Source organism: Cryptotermes secundus, unplaced genomic scaffold, assembly GCF_002891405.2.
Source record: "Cryptotermes secundus unplaced genomic scaffold, Csec_1.0 scaffold968, whole genome shotgun sequence".
Lineage (NCBI taxonomy): Eukaryota > Metazoa > Arthropoda > Insecta > Blattodea > Kalotermitidae > Cryptotermes > Cryptotermes secundus.
In genome coordinates this window covers 322,275-342,215 of record NW_019719376.1, presented here as the reverse complement: position 1 = coordinate 342,215, position 19,941 = coordinate 322,275, and the positions used below count along the sequence as shown (strand labels likewise).

The window sequence follows — 19,941 nt, the reverse complement described above, 5'->3', positions numbered from 1 at the left end:
TTCAAGTAAAATAACGCTATTTATTCTTATATTACAATATTGAATATAGTACAGTATTTGCAACTAATTGCAAAATTATAGGTACAATTATGTTACCCTGCACAATCAAAAATATAATATATATAATTCAATACAACGTTGAAATGATATTCAAGAACCTCCCACCCTAACAGACTAATGTACAACCATTTGATTGTATCCTTGTACTCATTCCAAAGGAAATGGCCCTTCTATAATCACAATTCATTTATAAACATATATGTATATCTCAGTTAAGAAATCGGATAGACATCTTTTGCTCAACATCGGTCCTCTCTAATGCATTACAAAATTCCTCAAAAGAAATCATTTGATCACCATTCTGATCTGCTTCTAAGATTGTACGCTCAGCAATGCTTGTCAGCTGTTCCTCACTGGAAAAGGGAAAATAAAACATCAAAATATTGTAAAGCGCGCACACATATATATATATATATACATACATACACACAGAGCCATTTTTGTCTTAGTCGTAGGGCTGACAACCTTACCGCCATCTATGAGCCAATTGTCTAGAAGATGTGGGAACCTAAACATCTCACAATCCTATGGGCCTCCACAGCCTGTTACAGGGATAGCTTTACTTTTTATTTTATTAGTTTTGTCTTGGTCTGTTACCTACCTGATATTAGCTCCAACCATCATGTGAAGAATAGCTAAAAGTTCATCTTTGGAAATCTTATCATCATTATCCAAATCATACATCTTGAATGCAACTGAAAATAGAAAACAAACTATTTTTTAAGATTTGAGGCTTTCACGGCGGTGACTATGAAGAAAGCAGTCTTCTGGGATTTGGCACCGTGTATATGTGGTGTTAACCGACGTTTCGGAGGAACGTATCGCCTCCATCTTCAGGGTAGAAGAAAAAAATAAGAAATCTGCAAGCGAAGAGACCGTGAGAACCGGTAAAAGCAGATGGAGGCGATACGTTCCTCCAAAACGTCGGTTAACACCACATATACACAGTGCCAAATCCCAGAAGACTGCTTTCTTCAAACTATTTTTTCCCCTCATTTCTAAAGCTGAGTAGGATTTTTTCCAACTACTATTTAATTCAACTTAAATAACATACAATTCAGCTACTGCCTGCACTGTGGTTACCAGGTTCTAGCCACAGCCCCCCCTCCCTCCAAAGGTGCAAAAATGTACAGTCCCTCTTGTTTTCCAGATGCTAGATTAGGAAAAAAGAGATCTCCTTTTACCAGGTAAATACGATACAAGGGCAATTACAGTCAAAACTGCAGAAGTTGTATAAAAGATATGACTAGAACTTCCATGGAAGTTGAATCCAATGAAGTCATCTTGAGCAATCAGCCATATCAGTATGGAGTAAACTGGAGGCTACATCTGACCCATCACTGGTGCTGGAAATTCATTCCATACCGGTAAGACTTAATTATCCAAGACTTCATTAAATAAAGCCTGTTTCAACTACACTAAAACACAGATCAGTCTACAGTATAGCCCTCACTGTTCTACACAAATATACAGTATTTATTTTAAGACCAATTATACAATTCACGTCCTTACATGTTCTTACTTCGCATTATATATTTTTACCCATTCTGTGCCATCTTCAGATGGTAACCATGTTTCTTTCTATTACCACCTTGAAACATAATTCTCTTCCCACCTCAGGTTGTGAAAATGGTTTCTACATTGGAGAAAGAATCATGTCATTCAGTATTTGACAGCAAATTCTGTTAAAAGCATGCAACAGGGCCCTTGTAAATGTTACCAGAAGGATCCACCACAATAAAGTCAATCTTTACTTGGTGTAAGCAGTTTGAAACCAAAAGGTATATTTGCAAGAGAAACAGATCCAGTAATCCCCGTGTTCCTGAAGAAATTGTGCAGCATGCAAAGGAAAGCTTTTGACACAGCCTGTGAAGTCACATGTGCTTCAAACAACCATCAGGCTGTATTCTGTGGAAGCATTTGCTTAAGAAAGCTTACAAGCAGTAGTTCACAATGCTGAATGGGACACAGAACCAAAGAAGATGAAATGTGCTGCTCCTGGTCCCCCCAGGTTGCTAGATTCTGAAACATGACTTCTCTCTGTAAGCTTACATGAAGAACACTGTGTTTGTACCAGCACTGCAAACAAATATTCCAGATCACTGAAGCAATGGCATCAATTACCAGGCATTGGTAGAGGTCTGGGAAGAACTGAAGGATCTGAGTCATGTCTGCCATGCGGCTTGGGCTCATGCAGAACCTCTGTGAGGTCTGAAAGACACTTGGAGAGGATGCCTCTAGTCTTTGTGTTACATGAACATTATGTAGAGAGTTTAATATTGGTGGTATCTTAAAGTGTTCTGATTTACCCTATACACCCAGTCCCCTACTAAAATGAGACACATTCTTGAAACATTTCATGTAAGGTGAAATTGAGTTAGTCAAACATTAATTTCCCATATGAAATACTGTAATGGATAAGTCTTGGAGAAATCACTTTAAATCACAACTCAGTCATTCACTCATCAGTAATCTGTCAAGACGACAGGTCTACAGTCTCTTCCAAAACAGTTCCTCCACTTAACGCGATCTACAGCTTTCTCCTTCAAATGAGAATATCCTCTTCTGTCCCCAAGGTCATCCAGCATCTTCTTACGTCTTCTTCCTCATCTTCTGGTCATTTCTATCCGCCCCTCTATCTTTCCTTCAATAACTTCTTTTAGAAGGCAGTTACTGCGTAAGATATGACCAATCCAATTAGCCTTCCGTTTTCTTATTTCGTGTAGGATATTCCTCTGCTCACTGACTCTAAATAACACTTTCTTCATTTCTCACATAATTGGTCCAACTGATCTTCTCCATCCTTCTCCAACACCACATTTTGAAGCTTTCCAGGTGTTTCTGATCTACTGCCCTAAGTGTCCAAGTTTCAGCCCCATACAAAGTCATATTAGTCAAAATTAAAACTAAAAAAAACTGTGTTACACCAAATTTATGTTGGTAAAACTCATGTTAATCAGGAACTGAATGTATTTAGTATCAAGGTTACTATTAATTAAAATGCATCAATATATCTTCTTCTCTGGCCTCCCTCACTATTCCTGCCCATTTTTGTCTTTGTTCACTGCCTTGCTCCCATATTTCTTAAATCATTTGCATCACCATCCAGCCAGTCTCCCAATGCCTCTTTTCCCTCAAGTCTGCCATCCAGGATTTTTTGTGGTACCCTGCTGCTTTCCATTCCGTTCTTCTAGATTTGATCTCAGCCATAATGTCTGGTCTATTATATACATTTTCTAGTTCTGTATTAGATCTTATTCACCATGTACCATTTACATATACAGGGCTACATATCCTTTGCAAAATTTTCCTTCCCCAGGACATGAGGGTTGTTGTCGATTTCTCTGTAAGTGTCCAGGTTTCACTATCAAAAAAGGACAGCAGGTTGAATTATTGTTTTTAAATAATTTATTTTGATTTTCCTGGATTTTCTGAGGATGCTTCCAAGGGCACAAAAACATATGTTGCCTACAGAAATGTTTTCCTTTATATATACAGCTGAGTCACTGCTACTTGTTACGAGAGATCTGAGGTATTTGAAAGATGAGACCTCTTCGAAGCTTTTCTTGCCTACTGCAATGCCAGTTTTTGCCATTCCACTCCTTCCACAACCTTGCACGACTTGATTTTCTCAGTATTGATTATTAACCCAGTATATGATGATGTTCCCTTCATTTGTTCAAGGACTTCATTTAAAGCATTTGTTTTGTGGGTAAGAATGGCTATATCATCCACATATGCCAATATCTGCTGTGTTCTATTGAAAATTCTGCCACCTGGGTTCACATCTATTTCTCTAAGAACTTTTTTCCGAAGTGATGTTAAAGAAGACAGTGGAGAGGGAGCCTCCCTGTCTCATTCCTGTTTTAGACATAAAGCTGTATGAGAGTTTGTTTTGAATTTTAACTTTGTTCTACATCATTTCAAGGATCATTTTTGTGAAACTAGTTTAGATGGAATTCCAAATTCAGCCATAGCTTCATAAATAAACTGTCTATTAATATTATTGAAAGTTTGTCTGAGTCTATATACAGCTCGTGGAAATTTATATTTTGCTTATAGCATTTTTCAAGGACTTGCCGTATTGTGAAGATGTGATCCGTTGTGGAATGTCCTTTGCAAAAGCCACACTGGTATTCACTTAGTATGTTCTCAACAAAGGGTTCAATATACTTGGCAAGAATGGTGGTGAAAATCTTATAGGTAACATTTAGAACAGATATGCCTCTATAGTTGTTGCATATTAACTTGCTACCCATCTTATGTATAGGACAGGTAATTGCTGTTCTCTAATCTTCAGGAAAGTCATCAGTGTTCCAGATTATTTGGATCAACCCATAAATTTCTTTCCACAATCTGTCCTCCACTCTTAATCAAATAGGTGCTAACACCATCTTCATATGGGGCTTATTTTCAAGGTTTCTGATCACATCATACACCATCTTAGCTGTCACTTCTGACATTTCTAGCTCTAGGATATAATAAATGTTACCACTGGCTTCTTAGTTTCTAACTGCATTAAAGTTCAGGTGGCATCAATATATAAAAACTCGTAATCATAGCACAATATGGTTGCTCCTCCTCTTAAGTTGGATATTTAACAATCTCTCAGTATCAAGACTATGTAGTGCTGAATGACAGGATTATTAACAAATGTGGAACTGTTGTTGTAATGATAATTGGTAGGAGAAATGAAGTAGCCAGAGGGAACCGATCAATTTACTACCATAAATTTCAAACGACACGACCTGGGATTCAGCCCAGGACCTCTCAGCACACAAAGGATCCAGTGGTGAGGTAGATTCTCAGGTTTTTAGATTTTTGTGTCATTGACTATCTTATACACTCAAGATTTTTCTAAGTATATTTATGAACCAGAATCATAGATTTCTTTACCCTGAAGGCAGACTATTAAAAATTTAAAATTTGAGACCTACATTACTGAGCAGTGTGTGTGTGTGTGTGTGTGTGCGTGCGCGTGAGAGAGAGTGAGTGAGTGAGTGCGCGTGTGTGTGTGTGTGTGTGTCACTAAAAATTATTAAATATGCACACACTTCAATAATGTAGTTTTCTGTATTTCTCCACTATTCCTGCAACACAGGAGTCACCATATTTTAAGACTGTATCCCATCTATAATTATGAACTTTCACCTCTGATCTGTTCATGACTGAATCAATGTTACGTTGGCCCAATAATGTAGGAATCACTTCATATACTTTCCATCTGCAGATATAAAATTAACGCATTTCTGAAATGCTGTGTTTATTAAAATTATTTATTAATACAAAAGTCTAAATAGCCTCAGAGAATGTTTACTGTTTCTCACATTACTGGCATTTACGAGGGTTGGAACTTTAATAGTGGCAACTATTTATTTACAACTGATACAAAATAGATGCATGTTTCGAAGTTTTACTGTCCTTCAATGTAGTCACCAGCATTGTGTACAACCCGTTGCCAGCAATGTGGAAGTCATAGGATACCTTTAGCAGCTCCTGTTGTGTTGATAGTTCGAATGGAGCGGTCTACTGCATGAAAAATCTCTGGAACAGTTCTGAAGCGAATACCATGAAGTGGTTCATTCATCTTAGGAATCAAGTCAAAGTCACAAGGGCTTAAGTCCAGGGAGTATGGTGGATGGTACAGCACTTCCCAGCCCCATCGACTGAATAAATCAGCCACAGCTTGCACTGCATGCGGCTGAGCACTGTCCTGCAAAATGAGGGGTGGGTTCTGCAGAAAGTGTTGCCACTTCTTTCTCAAAGTTGGTCGTAGATTGTGTTCCAAAAATGAACAGTAGTCTCAGCCAGCATAAGAAAGCCTGTCCTTTGTGCTCATAGCGCTCCAAGTGATTACGAGCAGCATTGTATGGTAGCCATTTCTGCATTTCCGTCAAATCATGTGGAACCCATCGTGATGCAATTTTTCTCATGCCCAGGCATTCCTTCGGAATGTGAAGCACAGTCGTATGCACTAATCCTGTCTCTCAGGCCAGCTCACGAATCGTATGGCGTCAATCACTCTCCAGTAACGCAGAAAGAGCATACACTTCTTCTTCACTGACACTAGGACAACCTGGCCGATGCATGTCTGCCAAGTTTTGGCATCCCTCGTTGGAGGCTTTTACCCACCTTGCCACTGTTCTGTAAGGCAATGGAAATTCCCCGCAAGCCTCTTGAAGATCTTGATGACAGTGTCATGCTGTACCGCCTCTGGCACATTCAGTCTTATCCAACTCCTTTGTTCCTATTTAAAAAACATTCTGACAACACTACATTAGACCGCCAGCTAACACGAGGCTCTGTTCTTCTTGTCACTGCACATGCACATGATGTGGGAAGGGAGAGTCCATTTGCTCTGAGGTAAGGTAGGTATGTAACTAATGTGTGGTATAAGTGACATTATTTTGTTCCATTGCATGGTGTCTCTACAGGATTGTTGCCACTATTAAAGTTCCAACTCTCGTAATATTGATACGAGACGTAATAATTTTCAAGTATATTTCACAAGTTACACCATAACTTCAGATGAGATTCTAGATCCGTACTGATTTATTTATAAAATACCATCCAAGAATATTTCACAACTGTATATTCATATAAAGTCAAACTTCAAATTTTAAGAATACTTTAATTTCAAGTTCAGTATTTGCCAGTTATTACATATGAATATGAAACATGTGTTATTACTTTGAGGGAAGGAAAACTGTAACTTAGAAAAGTTTTAAAATAAAGTGCTCCAGAAAATATTTGAACCTAAGAAGGATGAAGAAAGCAGACTATTTAGGATATGCTCTAACAAAGGTCTTCATGACTTCAACAGGTGAAATGAAAAGTATATGGTCACTCCCATGTCCAGTCAACACAGTTTAGCGACAAAATCTTCATGGCCATCTCTGATTCTAATAACATTTGCAAGCTTTTTGGGTTTCTTTAGGAAGTGGCATGTATGAAATTTTACCTTCCTGTGTCCATTGATTTCAGAGATACACCACTCTGAACCTTCATTAGTTTTCCATAGATTTTCCCTTGTTCTGATTCACCAACATTCTTGTAACTCTGGGCCTAATATAATAAGGAGCTTACTCTTATACTAATTGAAAGCTGTTAAATTGCACTTTTATTTGATATGCTACTGAAAATATTTTGAATCACCTCTAACACTTTGACCTAGACTTTTGACCCAATTTATAAAAACCGCATACACAACTGTTGATATTATTTCAATAAACTTTGGGAAGTAACATGTTGGGAGATGAAAGTGATGAGATGTCTGTCAGGAGTATAATTCGGCATGATGACTCGTGTTGTGACCTGTACAGACATGCTGCAGGGCATCATGATTCCTCCAGTCTTTCAGTTCATACCCAATGGCAGTTGAATTAAATTGTATTTCCTTGTGTGGCAAATTGCGTAGTGGCTTTATCAAGGGTGTTTATTAATTTTCCAAGTTTAAAATGGCTGCAAGTGCCATATGTGTCGGAGAACATCATGTTTTAAAAAATAACTGAAAATTCCAAGAAAAACAAAAGGATCCTGGTATTTGGAAAGGGCAAAGAATCTGTGATAAATATCACTAAAAATTTTCCCAAGATCTATAAATGAGGCTCAGAACGTGACAAACAAAGTGGAATACTTGAACAGTTTTAAAACTTAGCCAATTCACATTGTTTCATCCTAGAATAAGACTCTGGGATCGTTAGAAGTCACCACTTTGTAATAACAGGAAACATATCAACAACCTCTGCTATTATACAGATAATTTTTGTATGGACATTAAGTGTCACCTCTTTGCAACATTACATGACAAAGGTGCATGTGATGGGATTGGGAGGGGGGTAACTCTAAGCCTAGCAAGAAAAGCTAGTCTGCATTTTCCTTATGAGGAGCAGCTCATAACACTAAGGCAGCATCTACAAAAGCGCATAAAATGCGTCCGTTGTAACGAATGTCGTGACATCCGTTGTAGAAATAAACAAGAGAGGCGAATGCTATGCTTTCTTCTGGCTCCACTGCAGACAAAAAACAAGTGTGTGGTGTCCTCAACAAAGTACATTCGTTACAACGGACGCATTTTGTGCGCTTGTGTAGACGCTGCCTAAAACAGCTAGAGTGTACTGTTGTAGACNGGGGGGGGGGGGATCAGGTCAAGATAGTGTCCTGAGTGAGACTGAACTGCACTCTTCCCAATTACAAGTCAGAAGCTTTACTACATGAGCCAACTTGCTCACTCATATTCCATATTATGATAACATATCTACTAGAAATAATAAGCAGCTTGGATCACACAGATATGAGCATGAGACATGTTGCTCAGGTAAACACTATACACATTTCAATCCTGACCCCAAGGGGGCAGATGATTCTAACCCAGACCAGGCATTATATTCTTAGTGTATTACCACACTCACATTTTAATTTCTGTTCTCTTGAATTCAGCTTGTTGTCTCTCCCCTTCTTTATGGGACGAAAGTGGGCCAAGACCTGCATAAACTGCAGAAAGTTGACTCGATCACTGCAACCTTCTTCAAAGAAAGCATGTACAATTCGATCACCCAAAGGATTTATGGCAAGCTCTGGAATGCGTAAGAAGTCTTCACGGCTCAGAGTTCCACAGTCACCACGGTCTAGACTTGTGAATCTACTGTACAGACGTTCTATCTGATTGGGTGTAACTATTGACAAACCAAACACACATTTGCACCTTGGAAAGTAACAAATAATGGCGAGGACAAAAGCAAAAAATGTATTCTAGGTTTAAGTATAAAATTACATCAAAGAAGCATCACCATGTATTTACACTTGAGACCATTCCTTCCATGCAACATGAGTGACATATAAGATATTTTACTTTCAATTTTCATGAGTGATGTGACTGTCCTCACACTAAAGCATATATTGTTTATGAATAATATATTTAATATATGTTTTCCAGGGGGGCATGTAGTAGCGTAGTTGGTTGAGGCACTGTGCTACAAGGCAGAAGGTCACGGTTCGAATCCAGATGAGGTCATTGGATTTTTTAAATTTACCTAATCCTTCCAGCCACACTATAGCCATGGGGTTGACTCAGAAATGAGTACCAGGAATATTCCTGGGAGGGTAAAAGGCTGCCAGTGTGTAAGGCTGACAACCTTAATACCATCTGAGAGCCAGCTGTCTTGACGATGTGGGAACCTCAGCTTCTCACAAGCCTATGGGCCTTCATGGTCTGTTACAGAGACAGTTTTACCTTTTATATGTGTTTTCCAGTTTAAGTTATCATCCCTTTGAAGGCCAAGAAACTTAGCTGTTTCTGCTTCTCCAATTGTTTTATAAACATAATCTATATTAACACAAGTTTTGTTGTTAGTACAAAATTTATGTTCAGTTTACTGGCTTTAAACTATCTGTTTAGGTATTCTGGAAATGAAATAATGCTAGTACCATTAGCAAGGGGATGGGTTTACACTGACGGCTGATGGCTGCAGGAAGATAACTGACATACATATATAAGAAAAAGCATAGGGCCTTTAGAAGTCCATGTTTTATAATTCCCCCAATGTGAGTAGGTTCTATAATTTTGATATGGTAACTTTACTTCTACCTGTTGGTTCCCATCATAAAGGTACAATTTAAACCAACATTAAAGCTTTACTGTGAACTTCAGAGACACTTAATTTTGATAATAGTGTTCCATGATTTAAGCAATCAAATGCTTTACCAAGATCACAAGATATTCCAACATGCATTTCATTATTAAGAGTGTGTAATAACTCTATCTGTAAAATTCAGCAGGGTTTTACCTGTTGACCAATTTTTTTGCTTTTGTGTGTATAATATTTATATTTGGGGATTTTTAGTGCCTGGTTTAGCTAAGTATTTTGCTGCATCTTACTTTAAGTTTTTAGTGTCTTAATTGCCTAAGTTAAAACTTTGCACTGTTCGTGTAGTGTATTTTCATTATTTGGTTGTTACTAGCTGAGCTATTTAAGTAAAGGCTCTCATTTAAGTGTATAAGATGTTTCAGTAGTGCTATCTATTCTTTATTTTCAGACATCTTTTCCTAATTTTTCTGGGGAAACTTGCTTAAAAAATTCTTGAAACTACATGATGGCCAATTAATAATGATTGCTTATTTCCATTATTTAGATCTGTTGTAAACTGTTTAACAGCATCATTGCTTTAAGTCTGATTTGTTTCTTGTAATTATGATAATTTAAAACTGATACTATATTTTTTATAACTAAAAACTGAGCATCATGCAGATAGTCCATTTATCAATGGTTCAATAGAAATATCTTTCCCAGAACTTATATATGAAAATTATCAATGGCAGTACTAGCATAATTCTGAATTTTTATAAGGAAGTTAACTACTGATATAAGATAAAAGGGATTTCAGCAGTGAGTTTCAACATTGTGGTAACTTTCAGTAAGATAATCAGTATTTTTGTCACCACAGATGACAAATTCTGCTTTAAGTTTACACAAATAACTCATGTTTTCTAGTTTGTTTATGAAAAGTTGAAAACCACATGTGTATACTCTTGTGCAACTAGGAGATGAATGTTAAAGAGAACTTCAATTCCTGTTGCACAGTGCAGCATTCTGTGCTCTGGTGCCTTCTTATGGTGTTCAACGTAACAATGAATACAGAATAAAAGTGTATTTTTAATAAATATTAATAACTGATCAATTTTGTCTGAGAGTCCTTTAATGTTCTGATGGTACACCATGAAATTGTTATTTTGATTGTATTCTAAAGTTAGGATCAGCTTATCTCCTATGGCTTGAATATATTTGGTATTTAGTTAACTTTGCATTCTATTAAAGTGTTACTTGAGACATAAAACTTATAACTTCCTGACCGTTTTGTACATATGCCCTTGACCATGGTCTTAGGAACAAAGCATGCTGGGCTAACTGAAGTACAGTCATTAAAACTGTTACATAATCACTATGACTTGCTAAAGTGATAAAGGACATACTAAAAAAGTTCTCAGTTCAATATAAAAAATTAAAAACTGCAGTGGCATGATGGAGTTCTGAATGAAACGAACTCAGTTCAAACTAATTTCTCAGTTAATTCAATCTGTGTACACATTCATCAGGCAATAACCTACATGGGCCATATGCAGGCTTTCATTTCCTTGCCTAAAACTCACTTTTAACCTCACATTATGGATTAATACTGCCATCAATGTCAATAAAACAGGAAGTCTAATACAGTAAATTCTACACATTCATGAACGTTCCTCTTATAACAGCCTGAAACGTTTGAATTTTGCAAACAATTAATCGCTTGTAGGCTAGCCATCATGGCTTCAACTTTTGTTTAAAAACATATAAAAACAATTTCAGGGTCATAAAGAACTTGCTTTACAAATATTCGAATAACTTTTAAAGGAATACATTAGAATAATTATTGCAACCAGTTTCTTCTTGTATTTGAGCAATTTCTTCCCCTTGCAACTGCAATAAAGACCTATTAGCCGTGTCTTAGAATTTTAAATTTATATTTACATAAAGCTATGACGAGAGTAGATCTCAAAGTGTTGTTTCCTTTAATTTATTTATCGAAACTGGTTTTCTTGACTTGTTTTGATCCCTTTTTAGCAATAAAAGTGAATACACACTAATTCGTTGCACGCAATTTTAGGTTTGCTGTCGGTAATAACTGCATATATTTTAATTGCGTCATTCACCGGCATATAAATTTCAATGAGACAAATTAGAGCAATTCTTACAACCAGTTTCTTCTTGAATCTGAGCAATCTCTTCTTCTCGTAGCAGCAAGGAAGACCTGTTACCCATATTCCAGAATTTAAATACTATGAAGTACCAGGTACCATTCACTTGAGTGTACAATCATTCAACGTAACTTAGTTACAGAGCACTGCAAACCCCTAGACACCAGATCACTATGCACACAGAACTACGGACCCTACACGGCAATTATATTACATCTGCTTTCATCCGTTATCAGCGGCGTCAGACTAGTCAGAGTTATCAACTTATCAAATCACCGTGCTATAAACACTGAGCTGTGTGTAGCTACGATGGGCGTCAGTGTTACAAATGTCCCAAGCATAAATTTCCCCAGAAAATCACTAGATACAATTCCCGTCTTTTAGCCTCATCCGAAAACTTTCTCCATATTGTGATTTTCCCATTTTGTGCGAGTACACCACTCAGCAGTATCACTTATAGGAAAAAATCAACACTGCATTCACGGAACTAGATTTTTCGCGAAACAACTCGCTTGCCATTTGAGTTGCGGGTAATCGCTAACAAAGCAACCAAAGAAAGCATTAATATTCTTTATACCAAGCTAGAAGCTTGTTGAATTGAAACGTTACTGCATAAAAATAAGCCCACTCTAAATAATTCAGCGTGATTTAAAATAATCAGAAATACTACCAATCAACGCAAAATTCAGCATTTGCTTTTAACGTGTTACATACATTCTACATGCATAATTTGTTATGTAATTCAATTCCTTAAATTAATTAATTTCAAGTAAGTTTTATTGTTACGTAGGTATGATGTGGGTAGATCTCAAAGTGTACTTCGTTTAATTTTTTTGTTGTTGTCAAAACTTGTTTTCTTCAATGCAGCGTTCTATCTTTTGATGCAAAAGTGAATACGTACATATTGATTCGCTGAACACAATTTTAAGATTGCTTGCAGATGCCTAATGAGAAGATTTTAATTAAATCGCCATTCCCTGCATTTCAAGATTAAATACAAATATGCTGTTGTTAAGAAAAATTAATACTGCTGATTATTGCGCATCTTAAATCACATAAGAAACAGTTCGGACCCTTAAAAACAGAAGTCTCTTTCCTTTAATCATATATCAAGGCCGCGCCATAGCTCAAGCGGTTAGTCGCTGGCTTCCCACTGCGGCGGCCCGGGTTCGATCCCGGGTCTGGTCAAGTGGGATTTGTGGTGGACAAAGTGGCGCTGGGACGGTTTATCTCCGAGTACTTCGGTTTCCCCTGCCAAACTTCATTCCACCAAATTTTCCATCATCATAATCACCCGGGGCAGGCTACAATAGGCCAATCAGTGGCCGCCGTGCCGAGTGGACCCAGTTGGACTCCACCCCCCACAAAGCGAACTAAAAAAAATAATCAGATATCTTATTAAGCCATCAATAATCGTCATCTTTCCGGGACCAATGATACTAGACTTGTCACCGCGTTAATTGGAATCTCCAGAATTTCGACGTGTCGTGAAATAAAAAATAACTAGCTCAAAATTTCTAAAAAACGTGCGATCTAGTAACAGATTCATCTGATTGGCAACCCTGCTATTAGCGTTGAATGGTGTAAAGCGGACCTTACACGATCGGTAACAGTCATTCTCTTCCTTCATTACTCCTTCATTACTTTTCAACCTTACACGATCATTTGATATGACATTATTTGCCTCGGTACCACTCGACTCGTCAAGAGAGGAGCGTATTTATTTTGTGTCAGATTTCTCGAGGATTATAATGGATCCTCGCAGAAAAGCATCTATTGCTATAATTTTAGCATTAGGCACAAAACGAATATTAAGGGCCGACGCTGAATGAAAAACTGGTTACAAAAACGTGAAAAGTATTCCCATGTTGTTCTGCTAAAAGAAACTGGTGCAAGAGAATCAGAAGATTACAGAAACTATTTTCGTATGAGTGAAGGAACATTTGATAAGGTTCTTTGAATGGTCGAACTTTTGTTAATAAGGAAGGACACTAATATGAGGGAGAGTTTACCGGTGAATGAAAGATTTGCAGTGACCCTGTGATACCTGGCAACAGGAAGAAACTTTGACGACCTCAAGTTTTCAGCTGTCATGTCACCTGCTGCAATAAGCGTTGCTGTTGTTGAAACATGTGAAGTGCTTATGTATACGTTCTGCAAGAGTATATATAAGTATAAGACCTCTTTTGTATAATTGTTTCAACTTTATTTTCGTCCATAACTGAAGGGAATACAATTGGACATGTCAAGAAATAATAGCGAATACATCACATGTCAGTCACATAAAATTTACACAGTGATTTATCATTATAATATAACAACCGTTATAAGGAACATAACAATAAAAAATACAGAAGACCAAAAGAAAAATGTCAGTAATATAAAACATGTAAACACAGTATTAAAAATTGCAAACCAAGTAACAATCGACAAGCTAGTCATCAATCCAACATTAGTTTAAAAATTATTGAAGAGAATAAAAAGCGCTGCACAGCAAATAATTTTTAGTTTCCTCTTAAAAACATTAAAATATTTAACGCCTTTCAATTCAAAGGGAAGGCAATTAAATATTTTAGTACCCATACAAATTACACCTCTTTTGTAACGATCGATATTACAAAATTGGACATACAAATTATGTTTATGTATGATATTGTAGCTGTGAATGTCAGAATACTGAGTTGTAAATAACTTGTTCTTTATTATAAAACATAAAATTTCAAATATATATAATGAGGTAATAGTTAAAATCTCAGATTCACCAAACATATTTCTACAGGTTACTATAGTATGAAGTAATCAATTATTATTTTGTATCAATGATTTACTTATTGTATCAGTTAAAATTCGAGTGCAGTAGGGTATGTTTAAAACATATCAACTAGTTAGAAATTATTTATTAGAATACAGTATCTTGAACAATGACACATAAAAATTCTTTTGAAAAGCATGTGACTAACGAAACATGAAACTAGCAATGAAACTGTTACAGAATAACATAAAGGATCATAATTAGGGTTTAAAGTTTGTAAAGAATGTAGGCAATGCATCTTCTTGTTCTTCAGCTGGTGAGGGACAAGAAGAGGTATCCGCAGATGAAGAGGATTGAAGTGATAGGTTTCTTACAGTGATGTGGAAGGAAGTTAGCGACGAAATGATACCGTACACGGGATCCTCGTTGATTTTCACAGAATATCTGTGTAGAGTGCCTTGACTCGCCTCAAAAGTATATCACTAATAGCTTTCTCAGCTAAAGCTCTTTGCTGAGGATCCAGTGTATTGAGTTTCTCACCCCAAGCCTTGGCAATAGTTTGGATATTTTCTTGGAGTTCCCTCGGTTGGTCCAGATATGAACAAGTTTCTGTAGAAGCTTATTTTGTTTCGCAGTTGGTCCAAGTACACATCGTTCCTTGGGTGGTGGTGGTGGTGGTGGTGGTGGTGGTGGTGGTGGAAGAATTAATTATCGTAATGCGGTAGGGGCTGCTGATGTCGGGAATTGTCCTCCGTGTACCTCACTGTCTGTTCCATCATGAGTGTCCTGAATATAGATAAAAATTGTTATTGTTGTTGTTACTAAATTATCTTGTATGTACTTATTTGTTGTATTTACATTTCCTTCATTTGTAAGTTTCCCAGAACTCCTGAGGAATGGGTTAACATCGCGAGTGATTTCGGCCATCTTCATCAATTTTGGAATACCGTGGGGGCAATTGATGGCAAGCTTATTGCCATTAAAAACCAGCGAAATCAGATTCTTTATACTACAATTACAAAGGGGTTTTCAGCATCATGCTGTTAGCTGAGGTAAACGCAACAGAGGAATTCATCATGATAGATGCTGGCACGAATGGACAAATATCGGATGGAGGAGTCCTGTACTACTCAAAATTTGAGGAACGTTTACAGCAAAGAGCCCTGAATTTGCCAAAACCCACATTTTCTGTACGTGTTCGTCGCGGACGAGGCATTTGCATTAGACGTAAATTTAATAAAACCCTATTCTCAGAATTTTCTGAATGAAACTCAATATGAATTCAATAAAATATTGTCAAGAGCTCGTGTAGTTGTGGAAAATACTTTTGGAATTATGGCTTCCAAATTTGGTATATTTCAGAAACCAATCAGCCTTGAACCGCAAAAGGAAAATTGCACAATTTCCTTGCTAAGGAAAATAATCAAGTATACGTACCTTCACTCAAATGAAACAAGTACTGATGAATACGACCTTGTGGATTTACAAAACACTCTGAACAGAAATAGTGCCTCAGATGCACAGAAAACCTAGATAAATATGGTGAGTACTACAACAATGGACTTATGAAACTTTTCTTTGTATGTGTTTGATTACAGAATGTAAAAACAAAGTGTATTAAGTGCTTGAAAAATAAATGCTTGTTTCTCTTAGTTTAACGATAATAAGAAAGGAAATAATAATGTTCATAATAAATTCTGCCAAGCTATGAGAACATAGTTCAGTATTCCTTGACAAGAGCCCAGGCCTGTTGTTTTAACAACAGTAGCTAGAATCGTAAATCCGACCCCATGAGTTTTTGTGGGGTTTATTTCCTCCCCGGTGCTTGTGTGTATTTAAAGCACTTCTGGTTCAGTTCGGTCAAAAGGTTTTGTATCTAGTATAATCACAAAATCTCAATGGGATGAAATTACGGGTGGAGGATTAGATGGGGTTTCATGGTGGCTTGCAGTAACCGCAGAGCCAATTTCATTTAAATCTTTGACAAAAAGTCTGTTGCCTTTCCACCTAGCTTAAAGGACCCGGCATTGCCCAGTTTCTGCCTTCTCTTTGTAAGAAATATCCTGTAAGGCCGTTTGTCCAGCTTTAACACACTTTTGGGCACCCATTAAAATTTTGATGACCCTCAACTTTGAACGCCCCTAGAAATCTGGATAACCCATTATGTAAAATTTGGACACACCTTGACACACGACACATGTAGAGGTTCTAATTGTTACAGTAACACAAGGGCCATGACGCAGAATTCTCTAATATGTATACAGACAAAAATTATTATTGATAAAATTTATATATGTAGGTACTTACCTCGTCTACCTGCCTTACATTGGCATTGACTGGTTGCGCAAATCTGTCGAGAAACTGGAGGGCGTAAAATACCCAGGAAGTAGGCTGATACACTTCATCCGTACCGCTTCCCGACCTCTTCGATGTCAGAACTTCCTTTAATTCCTTCCTGTAGTTACAGCGAAGCATGTTGAGTCTTCGTCTCACACCAACGCGACTAGCCCTGGTTTTATTTTAATGTATATATTCAGCAGTTTGTCCAAGGCTATATGTCTCATGATACGTATGTAATGGCCGTCTTGTAGTGCACTCAATTTCATATGTCGCTTGTTACTACATGTTTCGGCAACATAGTGCTATCTTCAGGTTCGTTATTTACGCTAAGCTATTACATTGTATGCCATCTTGTGTCTTTCATGAGATTATTTAGAAAGTACATTATTCGCCAACTATAATCAAATTTGTATATACTAAAACTTGTTAAGATTATTCATCTATATGTCTAAATTCAAACTCGCGTATGGTTTGGTTCGTCCACTCTGGGAGTCGTTTCTGTGTGTACCTGAAATTTGAAAATGGTACTTATTATTATTATTACTTTCGACTTCTATCTGTTATGTGTTGTGTTATAATGTTTAGTACTTACTGTGTTGGCGAATAATGTGCTTTCTAAATAATTTTATGAAAGACACAAGATGGCAAACAATGTAATAGTGTAGCGTAAATAACGAACCTGAAGATGGCACTATGTTGCCGAAACATGTAGTAAGAAGCGACATATGAAATTGAGTGCACTATAAGACGGCCATTACATACGTATCATGGATGAAAGTCAGTGCAACAGGACGCTAAAATCCAACGCTATATTTCTCTTTGTCTTATTTAAATACACTGGGTTATTGGGGTTCCACAGTTCCGGTAGGGCTTCCTATGTCTCTATGAAGTTTCGAAGAATTTCGCCCTCTTCTGCATTCACTTAACTTGTAGGGGATTCAGTGACGGAGATCTCTCCTTCGCTGTCTATGTCTAGTTACTGCCACTCTGACTCCACAAAGCGAACTGAGTAATGAAAGAGTAATGACTCGCGCACTCTGCATGGTCATTATTAATGACAGTATCCCCACCACGCGCCAGTAATGATGCCTCGAAATCAGCAAATCCGGATTCGTATCATTACTGACCATCATTCCAGTTCCATCAACCTTACGCGATCATTATTAATGTCATTCCGATAAGATAATGACATTATTACTGCTCGTGTAAGGTCCGCTTTACACCTTTCCCAGGGATGAGAGTTGCGCAACACTGCAGCACTAAGGATGAGGTAGGAGACAATTTCCGGTGCTACTTCCGGCACTATCTATCATCTCTGACCTTGCAGAAGCCAGTTCGTTACCTCCGTGAGATGCATTCACAAGTGAGCAAAGACGTATTCACATGCTCCCACTGTACGAGAACACTGTAGACATTTACATTATGTGTTGAAGTTGTGCTGGAAACAGAGCGCGCGCACACTTCAGCTAAACCCACACTCCGCAATTGTGACTCACCGTCTTTGTTACGTACTGTAAACATTTTCGTTGCTTATTTTTTCATCGTCTTACCGTTCAAGAGAGGTCGAAGTCACCAATGCATACACCTAGGGCTTTCAAATTAATTGACTATTTCGCCGAAGTGAGATGTAGGTTCTGTGCATATTTTTTCGTACTCTCTCTGTGCCTACTATTCCATATATTCTTAAAATTCATCAGAGACCGAAGCCGCCATTTGACACGCTTAGGTCTTTGGCTTTAATTTCCTTATATTGTCTTCTCCTAAAGAAATTCTATCGGCAGACTTTTTCAGTATGTTCTCAGTATAGCCTATTCCATATTTCTATTATAGTACAGACGGATAAAGTATTAAGAGGGTAAATGTTGAGTCACAAGCTCAAGAGAACCAACTCGTTCCCCTAAAGATGTGTTGTGGCTGTACTAAGTTACGCATCACGCCATGAAGACATATAGCAGAGTACATGTATAGCTCTAACTAACTAACTAACTAACTAACTAACTAACTAGCTAAGTAACTCCATGGTGCTGAGTCCTTCTTTGGAAGCTGCCAGTCGCTGACCCACTCAAAAATTTCACAACAAATATGAAATCAGGAAGTTCATTACCGTGTTCACAAGAGCCCTCTGTTGCTCCATGTCCTTAGTCAGATGAATTCAGTCCATACACCCAATCTTATTTCTCTAAGGTCCATTTTGTTATGAGCCTCCCACACATATCTAGGTCTTCCTTTTGGCCTCTTTCCTCCGGTCTTTCCCACCAAAATGCTACATGCATTCATTATTCTCCTCCCCAGTGCGTGCTACACGCTCTGCCTAACATATCTCCCTTTACTGATTAATCTAATTTTACTTGACGAAGAGTACAAGTTATGAAGCACGTCAGTATGCAATTTTCTCCAACCTCCTATTATTTCATTTTTCTTCGGTCCAAATATTCTCAGCACCCTACTCTCAAAGACCTTCAGTCTATGTTCTTCCATTAATGTCAGAGACTGAGTATCACGCCCATACAAACAACAGGCAAAATTGGAGTTCTGTGTGTTTTAAATTTGCTCTTTAGACAGAGAAGTAAACTGAAGAATCCGAACCGAATGGTAGCAAGCGTTACCCGAAATTAATCTGCTCTTCATTTCCTCAAGAATCAAATTTTGATTTGTTGCTGTTATTCCCAAATATTTCAACTTTGCCACATTTTCAAAGGATCTATAAGCTATTTTTATATCATGATTTCCCCTGCATTCTGGTGACGAGACTTCAGTACATACTCTGTTCTCTGTGTTTTTATTTTTCTAGACTTGTGTTCCGCAACCGGTGTGCCGTCACAAGGTGAAAGGTGTGACGCGAACTTTTACCTATTGTAAGAAATTAATTGTCGAATTTTATTCGTTTTATTTTATCCCAGTTACCGTGTTTCATATGATTGTATTTTATTCTCAGCCACTGCACTGATTAAATAAGATGATGCTTGTTTATTCTTTATTACATGCTGTGATTTTTTATGTACAGTAATGTTGTATTCTAAGAAATTAAACGTAAATTACTTACTCACAGTTGCTGTTA

The 19,941-nt window shown here is 37.4% G+C and overlaps 1 protein-coding gene across 1 annotated transcript; it reads right to left on the bottom strand.

Annotated features, from left to right (window-relative positions):
• On the bottom strand, positions 1-11,864 carry LOC111865853 (calcineurin B homologous protein 1; the record flags this gene model as incomplete). The annotated part of the gene is given in 4 exon segments (XM_023854231.2): positions 1-413; positions 662-755; positions 8,472-8,735; positions 11,789-11,864. Coding segments are annotated over 4 exon segments (570 nt in total). The 3' UTR covers positions 1-268.
• Between the last annotated feature and the right edge of the window lie 8,077 nt (positions 11,865-19,941).